General features: G+C 43.6%; 1 protein-coding gene across 1 annotated transcript; it reads left to right on the plus strand.

Moving 5' to 3' along the window:
- The first annotated feature begins 1428 nt into the window (after positions 1 to 1428).
- Stard7 (StAR related lipid transfer domain containing 7) lies at positions 1429 to 23640 on the plus strand. The gene is made up of 8 exons (XM_021226321.2): positions 1429 to 2885; positions 13286 to 13494; positions 13790 to 13839; positions 15904 to 16014; positions 16094 to 16176; positions 16634 to 16733; positions 20076 to 20160; positions 21839 to 23640. The coding sequence occupies exons 1-8, from the start codon at positions 2587 to 2589 to the stop codon at positions 22021 to 22023; spliced, it is 1122 nt and encodes a 373-aa protein (XP_021081980.1). The 5' UTR covers positions 1429 to 2586; the 3' UTR covers positions 22024 to 23640.
- Positions 23641 to 26024: the final 2384 nt, after the last annotated feature.

Genomic DNA, 26024 nt, shown 5'->3' on the forward strand with positions numbered 1-26024 from the left:
CAACCTTTGGGGAAAAATTTATTTTGGTACAAATATCTAAGATGGCACACATTGGTGAGGGTTTAAGAAAAAAACCTAAATCCTGTACAAGGAAGTTTCTTGCTGACAGGCAGGGAGAAGCTGCTGCCTCCTCCTAGCAGCAGAGTAGACTACTAGAAAGGTGCTCAGTCCATCTCCTAGGAACCTGAATAAACTTTGCCCCCTGTCTATTAAATTCTCTGCTGCTAGCTTGTGCTGCCCAACAGCTTAGCTTTGTGTCTTTTGCAGCAGGGTTACACCACAGCCCAAGATGGCCTAGGACTGGAAGCTGTCCTTCTGAGTGCTGGGATTGATTACAGACAGGAGCCATCACACCACACCTCACCACACTTCTGCCATTTTAAAACCTGTTCTGTGTGAGAAAGCCTGAGTTGGCACTGCAGGAAAATGCTCGCCTACAGACAGAATGGCAAGTCTCTACAGTATAAATATGCAAGTGCCCCCACACTCCAGATTTCCTTGTTTGAAGAATCTGCTTTGGGAGCTGTCTGCAGGTTCTCCTTGTTAGAAATGTTTAGGGTCAGTAGGGTGGCGGTGGTGCATGGCATTAATCCCAGCACTTGGGAGGCAGAAGGAGGGTCTCTGTGAGTTCAAAGCCAGCCACAGAGAAACCTTGCCCTGGAAAACCAAAAAAGCCTTCCAAGGTGGGGGAGATAAAAGGATTTTTTTTTATTTTTTGGTTTTTCGAGACAGGGTTTCTCTGTGGCTTTGGAGGCTGTCCTGGAACTCGCTTGGTAGTCCAGGCTGGTCTCGAACTCACAGAGATTCGCCTGCCTCTGCCTCCCGAGTGCTGGAATTAAAGGCGTGCGCCACCAACGCCCGGCGAGATAAAAGGATTTTAATTCTTTGTCCTAAATACAGGTTTTACTATGTTTGACTGAAAAGGCCCTATTTTATATTTCTTACATGCTTTACCAGGACTCCAATTGGCGTCCCATTCACAAGGGGCAAACTGTTTTGTGTTAAAACCTTTTAACAGTATTTGTTGTCGTCTGGCAGTGGTGGTTTATACCTTTAATCTCAGCACTCGGGAGGCAAAGCAGGCAGATCCCTGTGAGTTTCAAGGCCAGCCTGGTGTACAGAGAAAATTCCAAGACAGGCTCCAAAGTTACGCAGAGAAACCCTGTCTCGAAAAAACAAAAACAAACAAAACCCCAGTATGTCATTAAGATTTTGTTTTTGCGAGACGATTTTTCTGTGTAGCAGCCCTGACTGGCCTCGAACTCACAAAAGATCTGAGTGCTGGGGCTAAAGGCGTGCGCCACCACCGTCCGGCTAATAAGATTCTTAAAGTTGTTTGTTTAAAAAGCCGACACAGAAGCAACTTTGTGTAAAGCTTCTTGGGGGACACTGCCACTATCATTTTAAGATTGGGCACAAAACTTTTATTGGGTTATTTACTTATGAGACACACTGTTGCCCAGGCTGGTTTCGATCTCCAAGCAATGAATCTGTCTCAGTCCCCAGAGTACTGGGATTACATCCAGGATCCGCCATGCCCCATTTTAGAATAGTGATTTATCCAGAGACTCCATTTAGAAATAGAAACCATTAGGTTGCCCATGGCAAGGTATGTTTTGGGGAACCTGTTTACTTTCCCACCCTGTTGCCTCCTTCGAGTCAAACCGAGACTGGAAGGCAAGGTCTAGCGCATTTTCAGACCGCAGCCGGGTCACCTGCCCTTGTGGCGTTCTCTGCAAGGTGTTTCGGCCCTAAGGACGGGCCACTGGTCCTCTCTGAGTCGGAGGCCAGCACGGCGTCCAGCTGCAGATATTCAGGAGGTAATTTTAGAAGAATCCCGAGTAGGAGGTCCTCCGTGAAAGGTTCCGGCGGCAGGCAGGTGACCCCAGACCTGCGCTGGGTCCCGCTTCACGAAGGGCGTGGACCGCCCCTACCCAGCACAGACCCGCCCCTCCCTGGACTGTAGACAGGTCAACAGGGCGGGCCTCTCAGCACAATGGAACACCACACCTGACCGCGCCTCTCCGCGGGGCGGGATGGGACGTCCCTAAATGGCGGCCGCGCCGGGGTCCGTGGGTCACTCTCCGGGCGCCCTTGACGGGCCTTCGCGCCGTGCCACCTAGCTTGCTAACAAGCGGCTGGGAGCAAGGGCGGACGAGGGCTTGTCTTGACCAATGAGCACCCAGGTTTCTGGGCTGTGTCCAATCAGCGCCGACAGAGGAGACAGGTTCGGTTGCGTGCGCTCGGCACGAGGGACGGACACGGGCGCACGGGACCTCTGCTGCTGCGGCCCGGGACGCCCACCTCTCTCCTTCCCGCGCACCGGATGCGGGGACCCGATCGCTTCCGCCGTACACGCAGACGAGCGGGTCGCCAGGACCGAGGAGGCCTCGTGCAGCGGCGCTCTCCTCAGAATCCACTCTACTCCAGCGGTTTCTGCAGAGAGGCATGAGGGGTGGCTCCTGGCCTCGGGAGCGTGAGGCCGGCGCGGGGTCGGCCAGTTAAGGGAACTTCGCGGGCGGCCCGGCTCTCCAGCCCTTCCTCTCCGAGGCCCAGCGGCAGGCGCGGGAATCCACAGAGGCCGATATGTTCCCACGGAGGCCGCCGGCCACCCTGGCCGCCTGGCTGGCGGGCGCGCGGGGCGGGGGCCTGCTGGCCGTGTTGGCCAATCAGTGTCGCTTCGTGACGGGCCTGCGCGTGCGGCGAGCTCAGCAGATCGCGCAGCTCTACGGCCGCCTGTATTCGGAAAGCTCGCGCTGCGTCCTTCTCGGACGCCTCTGGCGCCGGCTGCGCGGCCCTCCCGGCCATGCCTCTGCCTTGATGGCGGCGCTCGCCGGAGTCTTCGTATGGGACGAGGAGAGGATCCAGGAGGAGGAGTTGCAGAGGTGAGCCTCTCTCTTGTCTGCAGTGGCGTCCCTCTTCCGTGGAGAGGGGTGGGCCCGGGCGAGAGGTTGGTGGACACCTTGGGACCTGCCCTGTCGTCAGTGCCCTGTTTGCCCAGTGATCTTCTGATTGACGATGCGATAGATAGAACCATTTTAGCACCACACGTTATTGCTCCTTGGCTGTTAATTCCATTTGTCAGGTTAAAAATAACTGGAAGCGGGGGTGGGGGTTCTCATGGGTAATATGGCACTAAAGAAATATTCCAAAAACAGATTAGATATCTAAGGTATAGAGGCCATTTTTCTGGTAACCAGCATATCCAGAAAAGTGCATATTCAAAACGGGCTGTAAAATAAGCCCAAGGGTGTGCGTGTGTGAGATTATCTTGCCATTTATAAAATGACTGCAATCCAGATGGGACTTGGGCTTTGTGCGGACGGTCCTCGGTCGCTGTGACTTGTGTCTTGGCACATTTAAGAAGCTGGGAGGGGTTTGCCTGTTTGCACAAAGCAAATGGCCCGAACATTCAAACCTGTAAGAGTTAGGTTAAATTTTTGCTGCTTTAGAACTCTTCGAATACTGTGTCATTAGGCTTTGTTTGTGGAAAAAACTATTGACTTATTTTTTCAGTCCGTAGTTCTGAGACTGTAATTTCCAGATATCTTAGAAGGTAAAGCCGGGCGTTGGTGGCGCACGCCTTTAATCCCAGCACTTGGGAGGCAGAGGCAGGCGGATCTCTGTGAGTTCGAGGCCAGCCTGGTCTATAGAGCTAGTTCCAGGACAGCCTCCAAAACAATACAGAGAAACCCTGTCTCGAAAAACCAAAAAAAAAAAAAAAAAAAAAAAGAAGGTAAATGCTTTTGCATTACAGTGTTTCTATATTCCTTTTAAATTGATACTCTCAAATTGTGCCCCTAACCCACCCACCTCTCTCCACTTCTAAATCGTGATTTTAGAAACCAAGAAGGCCAGTTCCTTCCTCCCTACCCGAGAGTCTGTTTCTTCTAAATATTTCTTAGGGAAAGAACCTGTTTTACGTTTTTTTGTGACATTAAAAATGAGAATAGAAGCCGGGCGGTGGTGGCGCACGCTTTTAATCCCAGCACTAGGGAGGCAGAGGCAGGCGTATCTCTGTGAGTTTGAGGCCGGGCTGGACCGACAGCCTCTAAAACAAAACAGAAACCCTGTCTCGTAAAACCAAAAAAAAAAAAAAAAAAAAAAAAAAAAGAATAGAGTGGTAAAGTTTATACTGCGACCCACTGGGCATATATAATACCCAAATGCCAAGCAGCAATTTGTGCAGTACTTAATTGAGAACAAATCCTAGTCTCTTTTAAGAACTGGGACTATGGCCAGGCATTGGTGGCACATGTCTTTAATTCCAGCAGTCTGGAAGCAGAGGCAGGCAGATCTCTGTGAGTTGGAGACCAGCCTGGTCTACAGGGTGAGTTCCAGGACAGCTTCCAAAGCCACATAGAAACCTTGTTTCGAAAAAACAAAAAAACAAAACCCTCTTAGAGGTTGGGTGTATCCCAATGGGATACAGAAGCAGGCGGAGCTCTGATATTGAGGCCAGCCTTGTCTACATGGAGAGGTTCAGGACTACACAGAACCCTGTCTCAAAAGAAAAGGAAAGAAAACATCTTAACAAATCCAATCTTAATAATCTTATTTAAATTTTTGAAGCATTGCTACATCAGTTGTAGAAATCATTTTGTTAGTATCCCCCCCACCCTCACCCTGACTCTTATAGCTTAGGCTGTCCAAAAATTCACGATATAGCCTACACTGGCCTCAAATAGGGACAGTCCTGAGAGCTGGGATTATAGGTATGAGCTATCATGCCCAAGAGAAATAAGATGTATGCTCTTTTTATATTTTTATTACATTTATGTATTCGTGTGTGTGTGTGTGGGGTGTTGCTCTTAAACACTACAGCCTTTGTGTGGAGGTCAAAGAATGACTTGTGGGAGTTTTTTTCTTCTGTTAAGTGGAACCCTGGGATCAAACTCCAGTCCTCAAACTTAGGGACAAGTGCCCCCACCTTCTGAGCCACCTCTCTGGTACTGAAATCAGATCTCTCAATACTTGTTTAGTATTTTCATCCAGTTGACTTCTTAAGCAAAATATTTTTGTGGACTATTATCCTAGCTGGTTTTCTGTTAGACTGGGGCAAATCCCTTGGAAAAATACAGCAGCCTTTCTCTCTCTCTCTCTCTCTCTCTCTCTCTCTCTCTCTCTCTCTCTCTCTCTCTCTCTCTTTCTCTCTCTCTTTCTCTCTTTCAAGTTATAGGAACAAAAAGAGGAAGGATGTTAGGAAATATGAAAATATAGGGGGAAATGTTCCATTAACCTCATTTTTAAAAAAGTTACAGTTCACAGCTCTAAAAGGTTGAGTAATTCTGTTTAATGAGAAATTAATGCTAGTAAATTTTCACAAGGAAAATTGGCCATTTCCCCATTTCTGTCTTTTTGGAGCATTTAGAATTCATTAAACTTTTCAGTGTGCTATTAGCTAGTGAAAAATCCTTCTGGCTTAAAGTAACTTAATGGCCACAGTCACTTTGGTGCATTTTACAGACAAAGCTCTTATGTCAACAAAATGACATAAAAGAGACTTGATCTGTTGAATTTGTAGTTTTACCTTTAACTAGCTGCTTGTCTAAAAATGCCATGAACTACTTTGTCTTATTTCAAGATAATGTTTCAAGTCAGTAATAGCTGAAAACCCCTAATTCTTTCTGTTTTTTGTTTTGTTTGTTTCTTTTTTTGAGGCAGGTTCTCACTATGTAGCTCTGGCTGTTCTGGAACTTAATATGTAGACCAGGCTGACCTCAAAATCATAGAGATCAACCTACCTCTGACTCCCAAATCCTGGAATTAAAGGCATGTGCAACTCTGCTGAACCAAAGGTCCCTAATCTTGACAGTAGTGTGGGATTTGAGGAGATTTTATTAGGTGAAGCAGTTGTGTCGAAATCCCTACCAGAATTATTTTGGAGCCTGGGTCACTGATTGGTGGTGAGGCCAGCACCCTGACTGAGTCACGTATTGGTATGCTTACTCCCTGTTTTTCATTGTGTCTTTCCTTAGTCTTCACTACATCCCTTTTCTCAAATATTGTTTTGGAGATAGCGTAGACTATCTCTCCTTGATCCTTGTACTAATGTAGTCTGCTGATTTTGTTACTATTTCAGGAATAATCTCTCCTGCCCTTTTCTCTCTTACTAAGTCTTCTTAGATGGGAAGATTTAGACACTTATCCTCTCCCAACAAGATTAGACACATAGGAAAGAGGTGTTTCCTTTCTCCACATGCTGTCTGTGATACTGCTTATGCTTTTGTGAGCTTGCCAGTTTTATTAGGTAGAGGTTGAACCCTTCAGGGCAGTAATGGCCAAGACTTGCACCATCATCCATTCATACTGTGCTTTTCCAAGAGTACTGGATGCTGTAGCCCAGCTGGCTTTGAACTCATTTTGTGGGTAAGGATAGCCTTGAACATCATACTGTACTAGTACCTCCTGAGTGTGCTATATGTGCCACTACATATGTGGTTATGAGGTGTTAGGGAGTGACTCGAGGCCCTGCATGTATATCGGACAAGAATTCTATTAACTGAGCTGTATCACCAGCCTGGCCCCTGTTGTTAGGAAGAAGTTTACCAGGGGAAACAAATTTATGCTTCTCTCTCATTCAGGAATGGTGCTTGATATTAAGAGTGCATTTCTAAAGAGCATACCTTTTTGATCCCAGCACTCTGGAAACACAAGTAGGTGGATCTCTGTGAGTTAGATAGAGACCAGCCTGGTCTACATTGCAAGTTCCAGGAGAGTCAAGGTTCCATAGAGAGACCCTGTCTCCAAAGGAGGCGGAAAAAAAGAAAAAAGAAAGAATGTTTTAATAGTCAAGAACAGTCCCCTTGCTTGTTGCCAAGTCAGGCCTGGAATTGCCCTGTTCTCTAGGCAGTTGGTGCTGTGATTGTGCTTTTGTTCTCTTCTGCATATCTAATTGCCTGCCATTAGTAAGATACTGCCCATACTTCAGTACTTAGACCTTTGCAAGGCTAGTCTTGAATTGCATTTTGCAACTTCCTATTTAAAAGTTTAAAAAAAAATGGTGAAACTTCCTTTTCCTTCCCCAAGACAGGGTTTCTCTTTGTAGCCTCGGCTGTCCAGGAACTCACTCTGTACACCAGGCTGGCCTTGAACTCACAGAGATACACCTGCCTCTGCCTCCCAAGTGTTGGGATTAAAGGTGAGCACCACCATGCTTGGCTCAATATAATTATTTTTACCTAAGTCTAAAGTTAAAAAAAAATGTAGTAACTTGGAGTGGTTTTTTTGGTTTTTCGAGACAGGGTTTCTCTGTATTGTTTTGGAGGCTGTCCTGGAACTCGCTCTGTATACCAGGCTGGCCTCGAACTCGTAACTTGGAGTTTTAGAGGTAATAAGAACCTTCAAGAAAAGAGAGGCAGGTGTCTCTGAGTTAGAGGTGAGGTCACAGAGCAAGTCACAATCAGAGCTATACAGAGAAACCCTGTCTCCAAAAACAAAACCAAACAAACAAGAAAAAAGAAAACATGTCTTCACTTTACAGGTAAAATGAATCTCATAAGATCGCACAATTAGTTTATATTAGAGCTAGGACTACAACAAACCTCTCAAGGACTGCTAAATTGCTCAAAAATTATGTTGGGTTGCCAATAGTTTAAGTTTGAACCTTTCTTTCATATTTTTTTTAAAGCATCATATGTAGCCCTTGGTGGCTTGTGGTCTAAATTGACCTTGATCATAATAATCCTCCTACCTCAGTTTCCTTAATGTTGAGATTACAAACTATGCCAGTTACTCCTGGTGTGTTTTTGGCTTTTAAAGCAGCATATTAATATAATGTTTTAATATAAGAATTGAATTACTGAGGTCTACTATTTTTCATTTACTCAGCTTATTCAATAAATGTTTATTTACTATTTACTACCTTAGAGATACTAGGAATTGAAACTGTAGTTAAAAGAGATTCGTAGTTTAGCAAAGGAGGCAGATATAAAGAGATTTTTATTATAGTATACTATGATTTGTCTCCATAGAGAACAAAAGAAAATTCATGTCACTCTGAAGGAGTGTCTCTTATTTCAGTATGTTACTAATTGCTGTTTTCCCTAGTCTTTTGTTATACAATGCTGGGGATCAAACCCAGGACTTGTATATTATGTGCTACATAAACCTCTGTTACCAGCTACATCCTCAGACCCTGGATCTTTTTTTTTTTTTTTTTTTTTTTTTAGACAGAATCTTACTATGTAATTTAAGCTGTCCATCCTTCTGACTGCCTCCCAAGTGCTGTAATGCAGGTCAGGCATGTTCAGCCACACCCAGGGCTAGCCTCAGGGCCAACCTCAGTCTTGAGTTGCACCCTTTTATGTCCAGCCATAAAAAGTTTTCTTTCCTGTTTACTATTTAAAGTTATTTATAAAATACAGGCCGTGTTTTGTTTATTTTATTTGACAACTTCAAACATGTATACAGCATATCTTGTTCATACCTATCCCTACCTCTAGAACCTCTTAAAATACCACTTTTTACTCATAACCCACTAAGTCATTAGTGCTGCTTGCATGTACATGGTTGTGAGACCATTCACCATAGCCATAAACTGCCAATAGCTCCTGAGCTCCCATCCTGTCTGCTGGAATGTTGCCTGGCCTGGTCCTGTGCAGGTGACCATAGCTATTGTAAGTCATGAGTAGAGCAGCCACCTTATGTTGACAGCAGCATCTCTTAACTTTCCTGGGCTTTGTGTTAGAAATAAGTCGGGAGTGGCAAAGAAAGAGACCACCACTGTGTCTGAGCAAAGCAAAACTTTACTCTTCATCAAGAAGGTGCACTGCTCATCAAAGCAGAGGAGCAGGTCTACTGGGACAGGAAATGTGCTTGGTTCTTGTATTCTAGCATAGCTGGTGACTGTATCTGTCTCTCATTGACTGCAGTCCAACCTCCCAGTCTTTCCAGATTGGGGTATATGGAACAGAAAAGAGTTTAGTGACCCAGGGAGAAAGGAGCCATTGCTCTGAGGGGACCCGGTCACTGATCCAGGCTATTAGGTTCTTGGAATGCAATAGGAGTCCTTGTGTAGTGGGTGGGGAAGGATGGAAACATTCGAATGTGGGTGGGAATATGAGAAAAAAACTAGTATCTGATATTTCTTAAACTTGTGATGCAGATGTCTCATTTAAGGCTGAGCACTCAAAGTTGCTTTTCTCAGCACTTTTGAGTCTCTACGTCAACTGTCACCCACTATGAAAAGAAGCTTCTTTGAAAGCAGCACTGTGTGGGTATAAGCATAGATATTTACCATTTAGCAAAACTGTAAGTAGATTTCCCCTAGGGTCTATGTCCTCCCTAGCCAGGAGCTTTTGACCGGTTTTTGTAGTACCATGCTAAAAAAACATTTTCATAAATGTTTCAGATAAAAGGGTTAAAGATTAAAAGATATTAAATACAACATTTAAGAAATAAAGCCAGGCATAGATGCCTACAGGCATAGCAGGAAGGCTATAGCAGGAGGATCAGGAATTTGCGGCCAGTCTATTGAGACCCTGTCTTAAAAATAAAATAAACAACACCATCAACAACCCCCCCCAAAATTATAATAGTGTTTTTCTGTGTCCTTACCTCTATAGATGTGTCCATAATCACACTTTGTTGGATATTATGCCAATCTATGTCTTTATACCTAAGCATTGATCAAGCGATTATATAATCATATCATATAGTATCACATTTTAGAATTTTATAGCCCTTTAGGTGGAAGTACTAAAGACTGAATCCAACAACATACAAAGTTAATTTAATATGGCACATTACTGGAATAAAATACAGGAGCTGGGATGTAACTCACTTGGTAGAGGGAGCACACACAAAGCCTAGGTTTGATTACTATCACTATAAACCAGGTCTGATAGCACAGTCCTCCCAGTGTTCAGGAAGTGGAGAGAGATTTAAGGCCATCCTCAGGGACGTATATTGAGGCCAGCCTGAGCTACGCGAGACTGTCTCAAAAAAAGAGAAGGGTCTGGAGAGATGGCTCAATGGTTAAGAGCACATGCTGCTCTTCTAGAGGTCCCAAATTCAGTTCCCAGCATCCACTTTGGGCACCTTACAACCCCGTGAAACTTGCTCTAGGATATCTGATCTCTTCAGGCCTCTGTGAGGACTATACAAATGGATGTATATACACACATTGAGACAAGGTCTCTTTTCACTGTGTGGTAAATAGCTTTAAAGTCAGAGATCTGCCTCTTCGTCCCAAGTACTGGGAAAGAAAAAAAAATTAGAGAAAAAACTTAACTTGGCTAAATCTTTTTTGTTTGATTTTTGAGAGAGGATTTCTTTGTGTAGTTTTGGAACCTGTCCTGGAACTCACTCTGTAGACCAGACTGGCCTTGAACTCAAAGAGATCCGCCTGTCTCTGCCTCCTGAGTGCTGGGATTAAAGGCGTGTGCCACCACCGCCTGTCCACATTTGGCTAATTCTAACCTCATTTCATGATTTAAAGAATTCACAGGAACTGGAGAGATGATTTGATGGTTAAGAGCACTGGCTGCTTTTCTCTTTCAGAAGATCTGGGTTCAAGTCCCAGCATCCACATGATGCCCAACAACTATCTGTAACTCCCATTCCAGGGAATCCAATGCTGCCTTCTAGCCTCTGAAGGTACCAGGCACTCAGTAGAACATAGACAAAAGTATGGGCAAAAGCACCTACAATACATAACTTTTAAGAAAATAACACTCAACAGATTGGGAATGAAAGGGAAATTCCTCAGATTTATAAAGAGCATCTAAAAATAGCTCACAGCATGTTGAGAAAATGAAACCTCCCCCCCTAAGGTCAGCAACAAGACAAGTCTCTGCTCTCACTCCCTCCTTTGAACAGTGTTTATAGCCAGGCAAGTTAGGGAAGAGAAAAATAAAAGGTACTCAGACTGGACAGGAAGAAGTAAAACTACCACAAATATTGCCTTGTGGATTGAAAAAGCAAGGAATTCTTGAAAACGGTTAAATTTAGTAAATTGTTCACACTAATAAAATTGCAGGCTAGCCGGGCGTTGGTGGCGCACGCCTTTAATCCCAGCACTCGGGAGGCAGAGGCAGGCGGATCTCTGTGAGTTCGAGGCCAGCCTGGTCTACAAAGTGAGTTCCAGGACAGCCTCCAAAGCCACAGAGAAACCAAAAAAAAAAAAAAAATTGCAGGCTAAACAATCAGTAAGCACTAAATAATCTGAAAATGAAATGAGCAGGATTCCATTTACAACAGCTTCAAAAAGAATGAGGTTGCTGTTTTTGTGTGTATGGTTTTTCAAGACAGGGTTTCTCTGTGTAGCCCTGGCTGTCCTCGAACTCACAGAGATCCGCCTGCCTCTGCCTCCTGAGGGCTGGGATTAAAGGTATGTGCTACCACCACCTGGCCCCAAGAAACAGAAATCTATAAAATACTATTGAGGTTGAGTGTGGCATATACCTTCAATCCCAGCACTCAGGAAGCAGAAGGTGGCTCTCTGAGTTCAAGGCTAGATTGCTTTACTTAGTGAGACTTTAATCTCAAAAATGAAAAATGACTGAGTTTTTAAAGGCAAATGGGATCAGGGATTTGGCACCTTGAGCTTAAGTCTAATAGCATGGGTTTGATCCCTAGACACATATTTTAAAAACGCCAGGTTTGTTCACATCTGTAATCCCACATTCCCACTAGGAATTGGGAGGCAGAGTCAGGAGAATTAGCTAGAAGCTAAGGAGAGATGGCCAGGCAGGAGCAGGATTGAGAGACTCTCAGGGGCAGGGTGGAAGGAGAAAACTGATTGCTAAAAGTTGTCCTCTTGCTTCCATACATACACAGTGGCACATGAACACCTGTAAATAAGATCAATTTAAAGAGACAGAGTGGGACCGCAGTAGCCTCTTGGGAAGCTGAGGCAGAGGGATTACTAAAACCTAGGAAGTTCAAGGCCAGCAGGCAGCATAGTGAGACCTTGCCTTGAAACAAAAACAAGGGAGATGATAAGTGTTGGAAAGGTGGAGTAACTGGAATTTTCACGTGTCTGTGATATGGATATTTAAATGGTACAGCTGCTTTGGAAAATAGGTTCATGGCCAATAGATGGCTCAAGTTCTTTTCCTAGCACCTACATGGTAGAAGGAGGGGACTAAGTCCAACAAGTTGCTCTTGGACCTCCGCGTGTGAGCATGACACATATCCCTCCCCCTACCAATAAATCAATGTAAGCAGACAATTATAAAGTAGTTTGAAAGTTCAAAAAAGTAAATGTAGGGGCTGGGAATGTAGCTCAAATGATAAGAATGCTTGCCTAACATGTATGGAGCTTTAGAATCTATCTCCATCACTCCTTGTGGCTGGCAGGGATGGAGAGTGAGGGAAGTGTCTGAAAATAAATACCTAACTTTCGAGTAGTCTAATTAAAAGCACTGAATTGTATATATACTGCAAAGGGACGAATCTTCTGGTATGTAGATTATGTTTCAATTTGAAAACAGGGAGGAAAATAATATAGGAAGAAGACAGTCCACTAAAAGGGGGGACAAAAAAAAAGTCTTACCAGTTGGTGTGTGCTGTAATCACAATACTCAGGAGACTGAAGCAGGAAGATGAGTTGTTCAAGGTCAGCCTAGGCTACATAGTGAGATACTGTGTCACCAAAGGGGTGGGAGCATCAAAGGACATCAGTTAGAAGCCTTGGTGGCTAGTATTTGAAGCTGGCTCAGCTTCTCAGTCTTCTTGATCCATGTCCTCTCCGTCTCATGTGGCTTCTCCCCAGCGTGATTGCCAGTTTCTGACCTGCCTTTAAGACTTGTCACTCCTGCTGGGGTTGGTGGCGCACACCTTTAATCCCAGCACTTGGGAGGCAGAGGCACGTGAATCTCTGTGAGTTCAAGACTAACCTGGTCTACTGAGTGAGTTCCAGGACAGGCTCCAAAACAATACCGAGAAACCCTGTCTTGAAAAATTAAAAAAAAAAAAGACTTGTCACTCCTGGGCTTGAAGTGCAGTTAGGTGACAGGAATAAGGCACCTACACATATGTACTGTGTGCATGGAAAGTAAAAATACCCCAAAGAAATAAATGTTAAAATTCTTTTTTAAGTTATTTGAGGCTATGTGCCAGGTCTTGAGCACTGTTTTGTATGTTTTCTGCATTTTATAGATTTAGAAATGGGAACTGGTTAAGTAATTATTCTAATTACAAGCATTAGGCTAGTATTCAAGCTTAACAGTTCAGATTTTATTTATGTTCACTGTGGAATGCTGTTTCCCACCACATCTCTCATTTTGCAGGTCTTCGGACACTTCATTTCATGGACATATGCCTGGTTCTGTCTTTCCAGGTCTATTAATGAGATGAGACGGTTGGAGGAAATGTCAAATGTATTTCAGAGTTCTGGAGTTGAGAATAACCCTCCTGAACCAAAGAGCCCAGCAGAAGGGAATGAAAAGTCAAAGGACAAAGAGGAGCCATGGGAAATGGTGATGGACAAGAAACACTTCAAGCTGTGGCGGCGCCCAATTACAGGCACTCACCTTTACCAGTACCGAGGTGAGCCATGCCTGCTGCTTTTGACTTATGTCCATGGTGCTCAGCATGTGGCATTTTGTTTCTGTACTTCCTGAACTGTTCTATCCTGGTCCTATAGAAGAAAATTTGCCAAACTCTCATGTATTTTCCTCTCCCAGATGACATACTTTTCATATCGCTCCTTGATACATGTCGTCTCTGCCTTGCTTTGCTGCTCCTGGGATGATTTTTAGGTTTTGATCTTATTTTGAGACCTGTCAGTCCTCTGGACAGGGTGTGGCAAGCTTCCCCCTCCCTCCCCCTCTTGTCGTTCTAGTTTTTGGAACATACACAGATGTGACGCCTCGGCAGTTCTTCAATGTTCAGGTGAGTTAATTTTATTTCCAGATTTGGAGCTTCCTGGCTCCATGAATACCTATAATCTCAGCACTTGGGATGGTGAGGCAGGAGACTTACTGCAAGTTAAGGCAAGCCTGGGTTGTGTAACAAATAACAAGGCTAGTCAGAGCTACATAGCAAGACCCTGTCCCAGGAGTTAAAGCAAACTAGCAAATTAAAAACAAAAGAGTTGGCTTTAGTAGCATCTTCGTTAATCTTAGCACGTGGGAAGCAGAGGCAGGAGGATGGATCGCTGAGAATTAAGGCCAGCCTGGGCTACATGGCTAGTTCCAGGACAGCTAGCCAGAGCTACATAATAGAAGCCCTGTCTCAAAAAACAATAAAAGTAAAACAGAAGTGAGAGAGAAAGATAGAATCACCAGAGTGCTAACTACATAGAACTTTCTTTCATGATGATTCCATTTTAAAATTTAATTTTTTATTTTTAAAAATTGTATACAGCTGAATTGTGATGGCATGTACCTTTAATCCCAGCACTCAGGAGGCAGAGTTTGAGAGTGGCCTGGTTTACATAGCCCCAGGACATCAAGGACTACATAGAGAGACCCTGTCTCAAAAAAAAAAAAAAAAAACCCCAAGAAAAACTGAAATATACAATAAATATGCCAAGTATTAGGCATCTTTATAGCATTTTCAAACACAATTTGCTTTGTTGGTCTTCCTCCCCCCCTGCCTTCTCCCTTGTCCCTCTGTCCCCCTCTTGTATATTTCTACCCTTAGTAGCCCCTTTCAACTTTGATGTCACACGTGTTCTGTTATCTTCCCCTCTTTCCTGAATACCTTTTCCTTTCCTGGACTCCTGGTTTCATGACTTATACATACACTCATACCCACATACTTATACATATGTGAACATTAAAAGCTAGGATCTGCATATGAAAGAGGATGTGTCATTTGTCTTTCTGAGTCTGTTACCTTGCTTAATATAATTTTTCATCTTTCTGAAAGTTTTATAGTTTCATTTTTCCTTCCATTGTATATAAGTACCACATGTTCACTATCTTCATTTGGTTTGTTTTCCTTGCTTTTATGAATAGTGCAACAGTAAATATTTATAGTAGGGTATATGCCCAGGAGTGTGTGGCTGGGTCATATGGTTGTTCTACTTTTAATGTTTTTGAGAAACTTCCACACTGATTTTCATAATGGTTGCACCAGTGTATAATTCCACCAGCACTGTAGAAGGATTTCTCTTTCCCCACATCCCTGCTATCATTGTGTTGTAATTTTTTGCCAAGCTTTTAGTAACTAGTTTGTTGATTATTATAATGCCAAGCCTGTTAGAATAGGCCTGTAATCCTAGCTATTTGAGAGGCTGAAGCCTTCCTGGGACATAGTGAGTTCAAGACAATCAAGATCAACTTAATGAAACTGTCTTAAAAAGTAAAAACAGGACTGGGAAAATAGAGCATTGTGTGCAGTATGTGCTCTGGGTTGAAGGGCTAGAACTGCAACAACAATACACCCACTCATGAAGGATATGCTAGTGTACTCTGACCTAGGCACTGTATTTATCGGTGTTGTTTTGATGCATACTATATGTCTGTATTTGAGATGTCAAAAGATAAATGCTTAGAGATAGCTCAGAGGTTAAGAGCACTGGCTAATCTCCCAGAGGTCTTGAGTTCAATTCCCAGCACCCACATGGTGGCTCACAACCATCTGTATTGAGATCTCATACCCTCTTCTGGCATGCACACTAGAACACTGTATGCATAATAAATAAATCTAAAAACTAATAAATAAATTAAAGTGGAGAGTGATAGAAGAAACCCAGCATTGACCTGGCCCACACATGTACAGGTGCAAACACAAACATGTATACACACACACACACACACACACACACACACACACACACACACACACACACACACAATCCTCTTCCATTGTATAAGACTCTTAAGAGAATCATCTAATAAATAGCCAAATAGTTGAGTCAAATTACTATTTCTTCATAATGTCCTTAAGTCAGAGATCCAGCCTCCAGAGAAACTTCTGCATCTCTGTTTGGATCTTCCCTTTTTGCAGCTGGACACAGAGTACAGGAAAAAGTGGGATGCTCTTGTGATCAAGCTGGAGGTGATTGAGAGAGATGTCGTCAGTGGTTCTGAGGTTCTTCATTGGGTAACACATTTTCCTGTGAGTACATTTACTTTGGTTTTATTTCTTTCAAGTCTGTGATGCAGAACACTTATCCTTCCTTACCCCCTTTCTTTAGTATCCAATGTACTCGAGGGATTACGTTTATGTTCGTCGGTATAGCGTGGATCAGGAAAACAATGTGATGGTCTTGGTGTCACGGTATGTATAACTATTAGAGCCCATGTTGAGCTCCATTAGCTGTGCCTGCACCCATCTGTACCTTTAAGCTTACCTTCATGAGTGCCCTGCAGACTTACTAGAAGCCCTGCTTGGGGAGTGCGCTGATCTACCAGGGAAGCTGAACAAATTCCTGCAAGCTGTTGCAGGAGAGTGGGAATGGGTGTTGAGGGTAGAAACAGAACCTTTCTCATGCTTGGCAAGCACACTCCTGATTAAGTCTTGTGAATCTCTTAATGCTGATGATTTAAAAAGTAAAACTAGAAATACAGCCTGTGAACTGTATATTATAATATCAAAGAAACTTATTTTTACAACCTGGGTTATATTTCATGTATCTCACTGACTGCTTGGTTTTGTTGAGTCAGTGTTTTAGAATCTTAGCCTTGGCTTACCACCAGTTAATGCAAAGACAGTCATTCCCTCTTCCTCCTTACAGTGCTGTGGAACATCCCAGTGTGCCTGAGTCTCCAGAGTTTGTCAGGGTCAGATCCTATGAATCCCAAATGGTTATCCGTCCTCACAAGTCATTTGATGAGGTGAGTTTTACCACATATTAGAGATGAGTACTGTGGCTTTTGATTTTTTTCAAGGGATGCCTTTTTTTGAACTGGAGAGAGATGAGTTGCCAGAATGCAGTGTACTGGAAAGAGGTATGCATAAGGATCAGCCTGGCTCAGAGTTTGCAGTCCTGCCTGGCAGCAAATCACAGGTGACCAGGAGGCATCTCTAAAGGCTGTGGAAGCCGTGCAGTCTCTGGACACAGCCCCTGAGTCTCTGTAGTACTCCTCAGTGGAGCTGCTTACCACTGTGGCTCCACAGCCTGAGTGCGCCTGCTGCCTGAACATCTTCCTCAGAGTGTCTGTGTGTCTCCAGGATTGCCTCCTCTGGCCATCTCCCATGCAGACACTGAACAATCTCTCCAGCCCTTCGTCAGATTTATAACTAGTGGTGATGAGGTTTAGGAGCTAATAGGAAATGAATGTTAAACTTGTTTCTTCTTTTTTTAACCTGAAAATTATTCTGTACAATTTGTTTTTTTTTTTTTTTAAATAACACACTGCAAATTTGAAAAGTTAAGCAAACAGGGATGCCCATCAGGAAATGGAACCCTGAGATTGGATTAATTCAGTCATTTTTCTTTCTGATTTCTAGACCAGTATTCTTTCAGTTAGAGGCTTTTGTTTCACAATAACGTAAGCAAATGATATGTAGCATTTATCACAAGAAGACTAAAGTGAGACAACTATACCCTTTATGGAATAAAGTTGGTACTAAGAGGGTAGCACAAGTCCCTTAGGATTGACTTAAAGCTACCTGTGTGACTCTTACATCTCCCTTTAGTCTTTCCTTTTAGATACTGGCTCCTTGACTTGGGACCAGTTGGTTCTCCACTTTTCAGTGTCTATACAGTTATGTGGCAGTCAGGAGTGTTTGTTAAGAACCTGCTCCTAGGTGTGCTGGTGTTGTCTTCTCTGGGTTTTTATCAACACCTGTCTCAGTTTAGAGCTGCCGACCTGCAAACTCAAAGGTTGGGGCTGTCATTTTATGCTCAAGATATTCAGCCTTGTTCAACATGTTGAGTTTTAAAGCTACCTGAAATCTTGCCTTTGTAGTTTTTCCTACCAGCTCTGTTTCAGTTAGGCTCTTTCATAATAAACAAATAGTAATGCATTTGGGGCACCTCATGACAGTGGCATGTCTGTCACCTCAGGCATAGTTCTTTGTATATCTTAGATTTATCTTTTAATTGGAACACGGGTTGTCAACTGTGCTATAAGGACAGTAAGCAGTTACCTTCCTGTCCAGCTGCATCTCTGAATTGTAGCTTATAACCATCTTCCACATCCCTCTCTCCCCAACAGACAAGTATTTTCTACTTTGGGATCTTGAAGTAACTCTTTTTAAATTAAATTTTGTTTATATTATAAACAGTAAGCATGTATTTCCAAAGTCAAATTAACACATAAGGATATTCCAAGATATTTAGATCACATCTCAGCACATTCTTCCTCACTCCTTCCTACAGTGGCCATTGTTTCCAATGTGGCTTTCTATTTATAGTATAACAATAAAGACGAGACTCCAGGTCTCTTGACTTCCCAGGCTCAGTGTTTTGTGGATGGAATGATTTTTTTTTCTTTTTGGTTGGTTTTTCGATACAGGGTTTCTCTGTTGCTTTGGAGCCTGTCCTGGAACTCTCTCTGTAGACAAGGGTGATCTCGAACTCATAGAGATCCACCTGCCTCTGCCTCCCGAGTGCTGGGATTAAAGGCGTGCGCCACCAATGTCCGGCTTTGGAATAATTTTTTAAGTGTGTATGGGTGTTTTCTCTGCTTGTATATCTGTTCTCTTAGAGACCAGAAGAGGGTGTCAGATTGCCTAGAACTGGAATTACAAATTACTGTGAGCTGCCATGTGGGAGCTGGGAATTGAACCTCTGTCCTCTGCAAGAATAAGTGCTCTTAACTACTGAGCCACCTCTCTAGTTCCACAGATGGAATAACTTCAAAAAGTTTTTACTCAGGATCTCATTTTGTCATGTAAGCAGCCCTTGTGGTGGGTCTGCTTATGTTCATATCATGTGGCTTTACCTTTCCTTTTGCATATTATTTCCACAGTGCTCAGTGTAGATTTCTATTAGGGCATTTTTTTTTCCTCTGTATTGGGTATTGAACCCAGAACCTCATACATTTGAGGCAAAGGCTCTATCACTGAAGTGCAATACCAACTAGGGCACTTTATCTTCATAATCAGAAGCTCCTGAGGGCAAGGACTAGAGCTGATGTGTTTGCTATGCAGCACCTAGCAAAGTGCCAGACACTGTAGACATTCAAATATATGCTGAGAAAATGAACAACAACTTAATAGTATAATTTGAGCAGGGGAGGGAGGGTAGGTTTTGCTGTTAAGATATCGCCTTTGCTTGTAGTGTGTGGCTAGAACATTAGCTCTTTATTCCATCAGAGAAAAAACCCAGCTGCTTCAGGCTTCTCTTAGGATTGGGACATTGTGTGTTTTGTTTGCTTTGTGTGCCTCCGCCTGACAAGTACTGTAACTTCGGACATGTGCCACCGATCAGGATGAGGACCCTTTAATCACCTCAATAATCCTGGATCTTTTTTGCTATTAGGAATGAGAGGGCTGAGCCAAAGAACAGTAGGTGTGTAGGCCTGGTGGTCAGAGTTCCCTTTCTCACTTCTGTGTCCAAGCTGCTCATCTGTAAAGTGGAAGAGGGTAGTGCATTATAGGCTGCAAAGACCTAAGGCAGCTCTAGCTGCATAGTGTTGTGCAAACAGTTATTATTAGCACTGAGAACAGAAGGGGAAGGTGAGATCTTTACGTTGTAAACATTGGGCATCTGTACTGGGGTCTTCAAGGCTATTCCTACGTTTGAAGATTTGCTAAAAAGACCTTCAAGATTCAGCAAATAGTGTACTCCTTGCTAGTTAAAGCAGTGACATAGTAGGGATATACAACTGGGTTATAAAGGAAAAAGACACAGAAGAGCTTTGAGGCTTCCTTCTCTAGCATCAAGATGCAACAATGTGTGTTTAATGTTTTGGCCAGCAACCGGTGAGAGACTCGGTGCTGGAGTTTTCACTAGAAGCTGATCCCATAGTACCCTGTATTTAACATGTAAATTTTGAACCTCCATGAAGAAAATCCAACTTTCACAAGGCCACCAGATATTTGTTGTGATTTGGGCATAGGAAACTTCATTTACCAAGAACAAGATGGTGAGGGACCTTTCTGTGAACAGCGGCCTCTGGCCTTCGCTGTCAGTTTTTTGTGCAGAGGGTATTGTACTCTTCACTGCGGTATTGAGTCATGCGGAGAGAGATCCAGGTGCCCTCATTGTTGCTATTTTTCTTTTCCAGAATGGCTTTGATTATTTACTGACATACAGTGACAATCCACAGACAGTGTTCCCTCGTTACTGTGTCAGTTGGATGGTTTCCAGTGGTAAGTAGGGGTATGCACAGGGGGCCTGAACCTGAGCTGAACCGTTTGTTTTTCTGTCTCAATGGCAACAGGAGGATTGGTCTTACCGTTTTGTAGACATTTCACTATTGCCTCTAGGTAGCATTTGAAGAGTTAAGAAGCACAGGGGTTCCAGAAAGGATTTTTTCTTTTTACCCAGAGGAGAGTTTACAAGACACTCAATTCCAAGCCTACATACAGGCATTAATGAACTTAGATCATTGATGTATTTAGATTTTTTGCTCAATGGTGCTGAATGGCTAGGTTGGTGGTGTGCACACTTGTAATCTCAGTAGTGGATACAGGGAATGAGGCAGGAGGATCAAGGGCAGCCTAGGTGACATCTTATAAAACCAAAATGTTGAAGGCTGTGAGATATGGCCAGAAGGACTTAGTCATGGGGCAGTTAGTTACCTAGAGAAATTGGTACTACCTAACAGGCTACATGTCATAGCCATAATCACATCTCCCAGTTCTAATACTTTGTCTGCACATGAGTTTCATTGTTTTGGCTTGGATTTTTCTTTTGTATTGTTTCTGAGAATATCTTGTGTAATCCAGGCTGGCTTTAACCCCCCTTTTTTTTTTTTTTTTTTTTTTTTTTTTTTTGGATTTTTGAGACAGGGTTTCTCTGTGTAATAGCTCTGGCTGTCCTAGAACTCACTTGTAGACCAGGCTGACCCTGAACTCACAGAGCTCTGCCTCCAGAGTGCTGGGATTAAAGAACAGCTTTGTTTCATTATTTGTTTATTTAATTTTTGAGACTGGGTTTTTTTGTGTAACAGCCCTAGCTGTTCTGGAACTAGCTCTGTAGACCAGGCTGGCCTCGAACTCACGGAGATCTGCCTCCCGAGTGTTGGGATTAAAGGCATGTGCCACTACCTCCCAGGCTTGCCGGCTTGGTTTTAAACTGTAGATCTCCCTACTTCAACCTCCCAGTTGTTGGAATTACTGTTGTATGATGCCATGCCTGACTCCTCATACAGTTTACTTTCTTCCAGTGCTCTAGTAGTTCCCTACCCCTCAGAAGGAGGGTTGGAAATTAGATATATCTGGTTCATTTATCTGAATTAAATGACAGTTTTGACTGTATCACTAAGTGATGTTTTAATCACCTAACAGGAGAACATCAGAGTTGGGTAGCTTTCATTCACAGCCTGTGCATAGGGAGGAATAAACTCTGGTTTTGAGCCTGTTATTATTATATTGTATGTCAGCTGTTCTGGTTTGCTTCTGTTGCTCTAATGAACACCATGACCACACACACATACAAAAAAGGCAACTTGGGGAGGAAAAGGTTTATTTTACCTATTAGCTTATGTCCATCATGAAAAGAAGTTAGGGTAGGCAACTGAAGCGGAGGCCATAGAGGAACATTGCTTACTGGCTTGCTCTCCATGGTTTGCTCAGCCTATTTTGTACAACTTAGGACCATCTGACTAGGTAGGTATGGTACTACCCACTGGGTTCGTCCCTCCACATCAATCATTAATTAAGAAAAGCCTTGAGGGGGAGCCCCCCCATACTTTCCTAGAGGCCAGTCTTAGAGAAGCCTTTTCTCAATTGAGATTCCCTATTCCTAGATGACTCTAGCTTGTGTCAGGTTGACAAAAAACTAACCATCACAGCAGCTTGACCAGATTCTTCTGTGTCCCAATAGGCATGCCAGATTTCCTTGAGAAGCTGCACATGGCCACTCTGAAAGCCAAGAACATGGAGATCAAAGTGAAGGACTACATCTCGGCTAAGCCTCTGGAAATGAGCAGCGAGGCCAAGGCCACTGCTCCGTCTTCTGAGCGAAAGAGTGAGGGTAGCCGTGGCCCAGCTCGGATTGAGTATGCGTAAAGGCCTTTGGGATAAGGAGAGACAGGCACTTCGGGCCCTGCTGCTCCCTCAGCTCTGCTGCAGGGCAGGGACAAGTCACATGTGTTAGAAGACATCTGCTGTAGCTGTCAGTGCGAGAGAATTATAACTGGAGTTAGATTTCATTTGGAGCCGTCTTGCTCTTTACCAAACAGAGAGGACTGTGACATCATGGAGTCGTCATGTTCTCAGGCCAACTGTTGTGAAATCCAGTATTATGTTGAGCTAATCTGGAACAAACCTCTCACTTTAGGCCAGAAGGGAATGACTCCCATCTGCCTCCTCCGAGAAGCTTCCTTGCTGACATTCCAAATGCCACCGTTGGTGTGCAGTGCTCTGGATATCCTTCAGTTGTGTATATCACTTGGAAAGTGATTGGTCCTGGGGTCTCACTAAGGGGTCACTAGGAGTGCTCTTGGTAACAGTCCTGTGGTGATGTGAACACTGGCTGAGCTAAGTGCCTTGTCCTCACCTTGCTTTATCATTAGAGACGTGAAGTTTGTACCAAGGAATCCTTCCCCCTGCAAAATACTACGACACTTACTCATTTGACTCAAAGCATTTTTTCATCTTAACTGGTGGCTTTTCTGTGTTCATGGGCTGTGCTTGCTGAATTGTTGCCTCTGCCATCGCCTTAGCCCGTTTGCTAGGAGCCCCAGAGACTAATCCCTTTAGACAGTAGCTTTCTATTGATACCATCCATCAGGGTTTTGATAGGGTCAGTGGAAGTACACACAGAATGACTCACTTAAAAGCAGCTATATTTCTTTTTAACCCTGTAGCAAAATGGAGTTGTAGATTTGAGCACAACTCCTTAGCACTGTTTTCCCACTGCAGATTGATGGGCCTTCCTGGAGGCCTAAAGGTAGTGGATGGTGGTTGCACCATTTCCTCAGAACTTTAAAACTGTAAGCTACCATGTGGCCAGCAGATGAAGTCTTGCCACTACTAATGTGGTAGGGATATGGCTTAAGTGACCCTCTTGAGCCTCTAAAACATTTCTCTCCAAAGCTGACATAGAAGTAAGACACACAGTTTGGATAGGATCACAACCAGATGATATGGGCCTGGCATTGCTGGTTTCTTTATGGTGAATAGGGATCAAGTTTTAAATTTTCCTCCCTCCCTTCTTTTTCCCTGGAGTTTATGTAGCTGAATTTTTCTTTTTGTCCTGCTTGCTATCCTGTTGCAGTGTTGGAAAAGGAAACTAAGCCCAAGGTAAACTTAACCCTTTTTAAAAACTTTTGTTGCTGACTCAGTTCTGTGCCAAGGAAACAACTAACTCCCCCCATTGTTTGATGTCTTTTGGAGTATCGGCAGAGCAGAGATGCATTGAGCAGTCCCAGTGTCTTTCAGTGAGCATTTCTCCCTTCTCCCCAGGACCTGACAGAAACCATTTATCTGAATTTAGCACCTGTAGTTGAATGCGTGTGTGTTTTGTGTGTGTGTGCGTGATGGGGTACAGGTATTAAGCAGTTATGGTTGCCCTTTGTTCTGACTTAATGGTGATTTGACTCTGTACAGTTATTTGTGCTATCATAATGAGTTGCTCCTATGACATTTTTATCAAACGTGAGAATAAATACATAAAGATTGCTACACAAGACTATTTATCTTTGACCACACAATGGGGGGGGGGATTGTGCATGTTGGGCTCTTCGTCATCCTGATCACATAGTTGGCATAGGACATTTGGGCCCTGTTCTTTTCTGGGCAGGTCATGGGTGATACAAAGCCTAGCCTCCTTGCAAAGATTGTGGGCCCTAAGTGGGAACTTAGTTCACTTGGGAACTGAAAAGAAAATGAATGTCTGTCTGTATTCCAGTGTATTGATCTGCTAACTTGTAGATTGAGTAAGAAGAAGGTCTTATTAAGAGAATCAATGTCAGGGGGTTGGAGAGATGGCTCAACGGTTAAGAGCACTGACTGTTCTTCCAGAGGTCCTGAGTTCAATTCCCTGCAACCACATGGTGGCTCACAACCACCTTGAATGAGATCTGGTGCCCTCCGCTGGCATGCAGGCAGAAGACTGTATATACAATAAATAAATAAAATATTAAAAAAAAGCACACTCCCCTTATAGATCTACCATTTAAAAAAGAAAAGAGAATCAATGTCAAGCTGCTGGTGGTGGTGTGGCGCATGCCTTTAATGCCAGTACTCAGGAGGCAAAGGCAAGCAGATCTCTGAGTTGAAGGCCAGCCTGGTCTACAAAGTGAGTTCCAGAACAGCCAGGGTTACACAGAGAAACCCTGTCTAAAAACAAGAGAATCAGTGTTGATCTTCTGTAGAAAGGCTTGGTGTAGAAGATGGATTACCTTATAGTCTCTTCTACAACCCAGATTACTTTAGAGGGAGTGATATATTTGGGAGGTTTTGGAGCACTGCAGAATTTGGGCTTGTGTGTGGTTTTGCCTGTGGGTAATGCCAGGTGAACAGACAGGTGCACCTGGCTGAATGGAACTGCGTAGACATACAAGGCACACTCCCTCTTCCAGAAACAGCTCCCGTCTCATTTCACAGGACTGGGCCCGTCTTCCTCGCAAGCTGCAGCTGCAGTGATGCCTGGCCTTGCAACTGTTCCCTCCTTCTCGCTAGCTTACGCCAGTTCGCCTTTATGACCATATGATAGTCCCTCATTCTCTTCCTCTGGCCAGAGAGTAATACTCAGGCCCGTGGGCTCCTGCCAGCAAGTGACAGGCTTTTTCAGAACGAATTCGTGTATTTCTTACCCATGGCTACATATGTGAAACTGCTACTGATTGGGTTTGTCATAGTTTTTGAGCCCAGTTTTCCTTAAGTTCTGTAGGTTTGTGTTTGAGGTTTTTTTTGTTTTTTGTTTGTTTGTTTTTAAGATTTATTATGTATACAGTGTTCTGTCTGCATGTATCCCTGCAGACCAGAAGAGAGGGTACCAGATCTCAGTACAGATGGTTGTGAAATACGTGTGGTTGCTGGGAATTGAACTCAGCACCTCTGGAAGAGCAGTCAATGCTTTTAACCTCTGAGCCATTTCCAGCCCCATGTTGGAGTGTTTTATCCACTTTTTTGCCCGTTTTGTTGTGTGTGTTGGCTAGTTACCAGAGTTAATTCTCAATTGAGAAAATGCCACCATAGCATCAGGCTGTTGATTGATGTGGGTGGGGACACCCCTAAGCTGGTGGTTCTGGGTTCTAAAAGAAAGCAGGGGGCTTGAGAAATGTTAGGAGTACTGGCTGCTCTTCCAGAGGTCCTGAGTTCAATTCCCAGCAACCTTTCCCTCTCCAACTTGCTTTTGGTCATGGTGTTTCATCACAGCAATAGTAACCCTAGCCAGGACACTTTTCTTCAAACTGAAGGACCATGGGATAAGAAAACAGCTGTAACTAAAAAAAAAGATGACTATAGGTTAACTATTAGTGTGAGCTTTTTACTTTGAAGATTTTAATATATGTTTAAAGGTTGAAAGAATTTTTAAAATTACTTTGTATCTAATGGGATTTAGCTTGTCTGGCATGGATGAAGCCTTGGATGTGATCCTCAGCATGGCCCAATACTTAGCCCAGATTACCAGTGGAGGCAGGAGAACCAGAAGTTTAAGGTCACCCTAGGATACATGAGACTTTGTCACTTCAATCATGGTTGTGACAAAGCAATTTGAGGAAAGTGGGGAGTTTCTTCTGCCTTGCAGTTTGAAAGAATACCTTTTGTGAGGACAAGGAAGGCATGATGACAGGAGGAGGAAGGAGGCTTTGCTGGCCAGGCTGCCTCTCCAGTCAAAGCACACAATGACCAGGATATGAGACTGGCCTATAAAACTCAAGGTCCTCCCCCAGGGGCCCACTTCCTCCAGTGGATTTCAGCCTCCTAACAGTACCTTCCCAAACAGCACCACCAGCTGGTGACCAAGTATTCAAACACTGCTATGGAGAACGGTGCATGTTCAAACCACAACAGACTTCTCAGAAACTTTATCAAGTTGCTGGGAGTATTTTCTCTACATA

The sequence above is a fragment of the Mesocricetus auratus genome, unplaced genomic scaffold (genome assembly GCF_017639785.1).
Source record: "Mesocricetus auratus isolate SY011 unplaced genomic scaffold, BCM_Maur_2.0 Super-Scaffold_100004, whole genome shotgun sequence".
Taxonomy (NCBI): domain Eukaryota; kingdom Metazoa; phylum Chordata; class Mammalia; order Rodentia; family Cricetidae; genus Mesocricetus; species Mesocricetus auratus.

Excerpts from the sequence above, each read along its gene's own strand:
- Stard7 (XM_021226321.2), top strand. The coding sequence starts at position 2,587 with ATGTTCCCACGGAGGCCGCCGGCCACCCTGGCCGCCTGGCTGGCGGGC. Across the intron at positions 13,495-13,789 it reads TCACCTTTACCAGTACCGAG|TTTTTGGAACATACACAGAT; the intron begins GTGAGCCATGCC and ends TTGTCGTTCTAG. Across the intron at positions 16,734-20,075 it reads CTCACAAGTCATTTGATGAG|AATGGCTTTGATTATTTACT; the intron begins GTGAGTTTTACC and ends TTTCTTTTCCAG.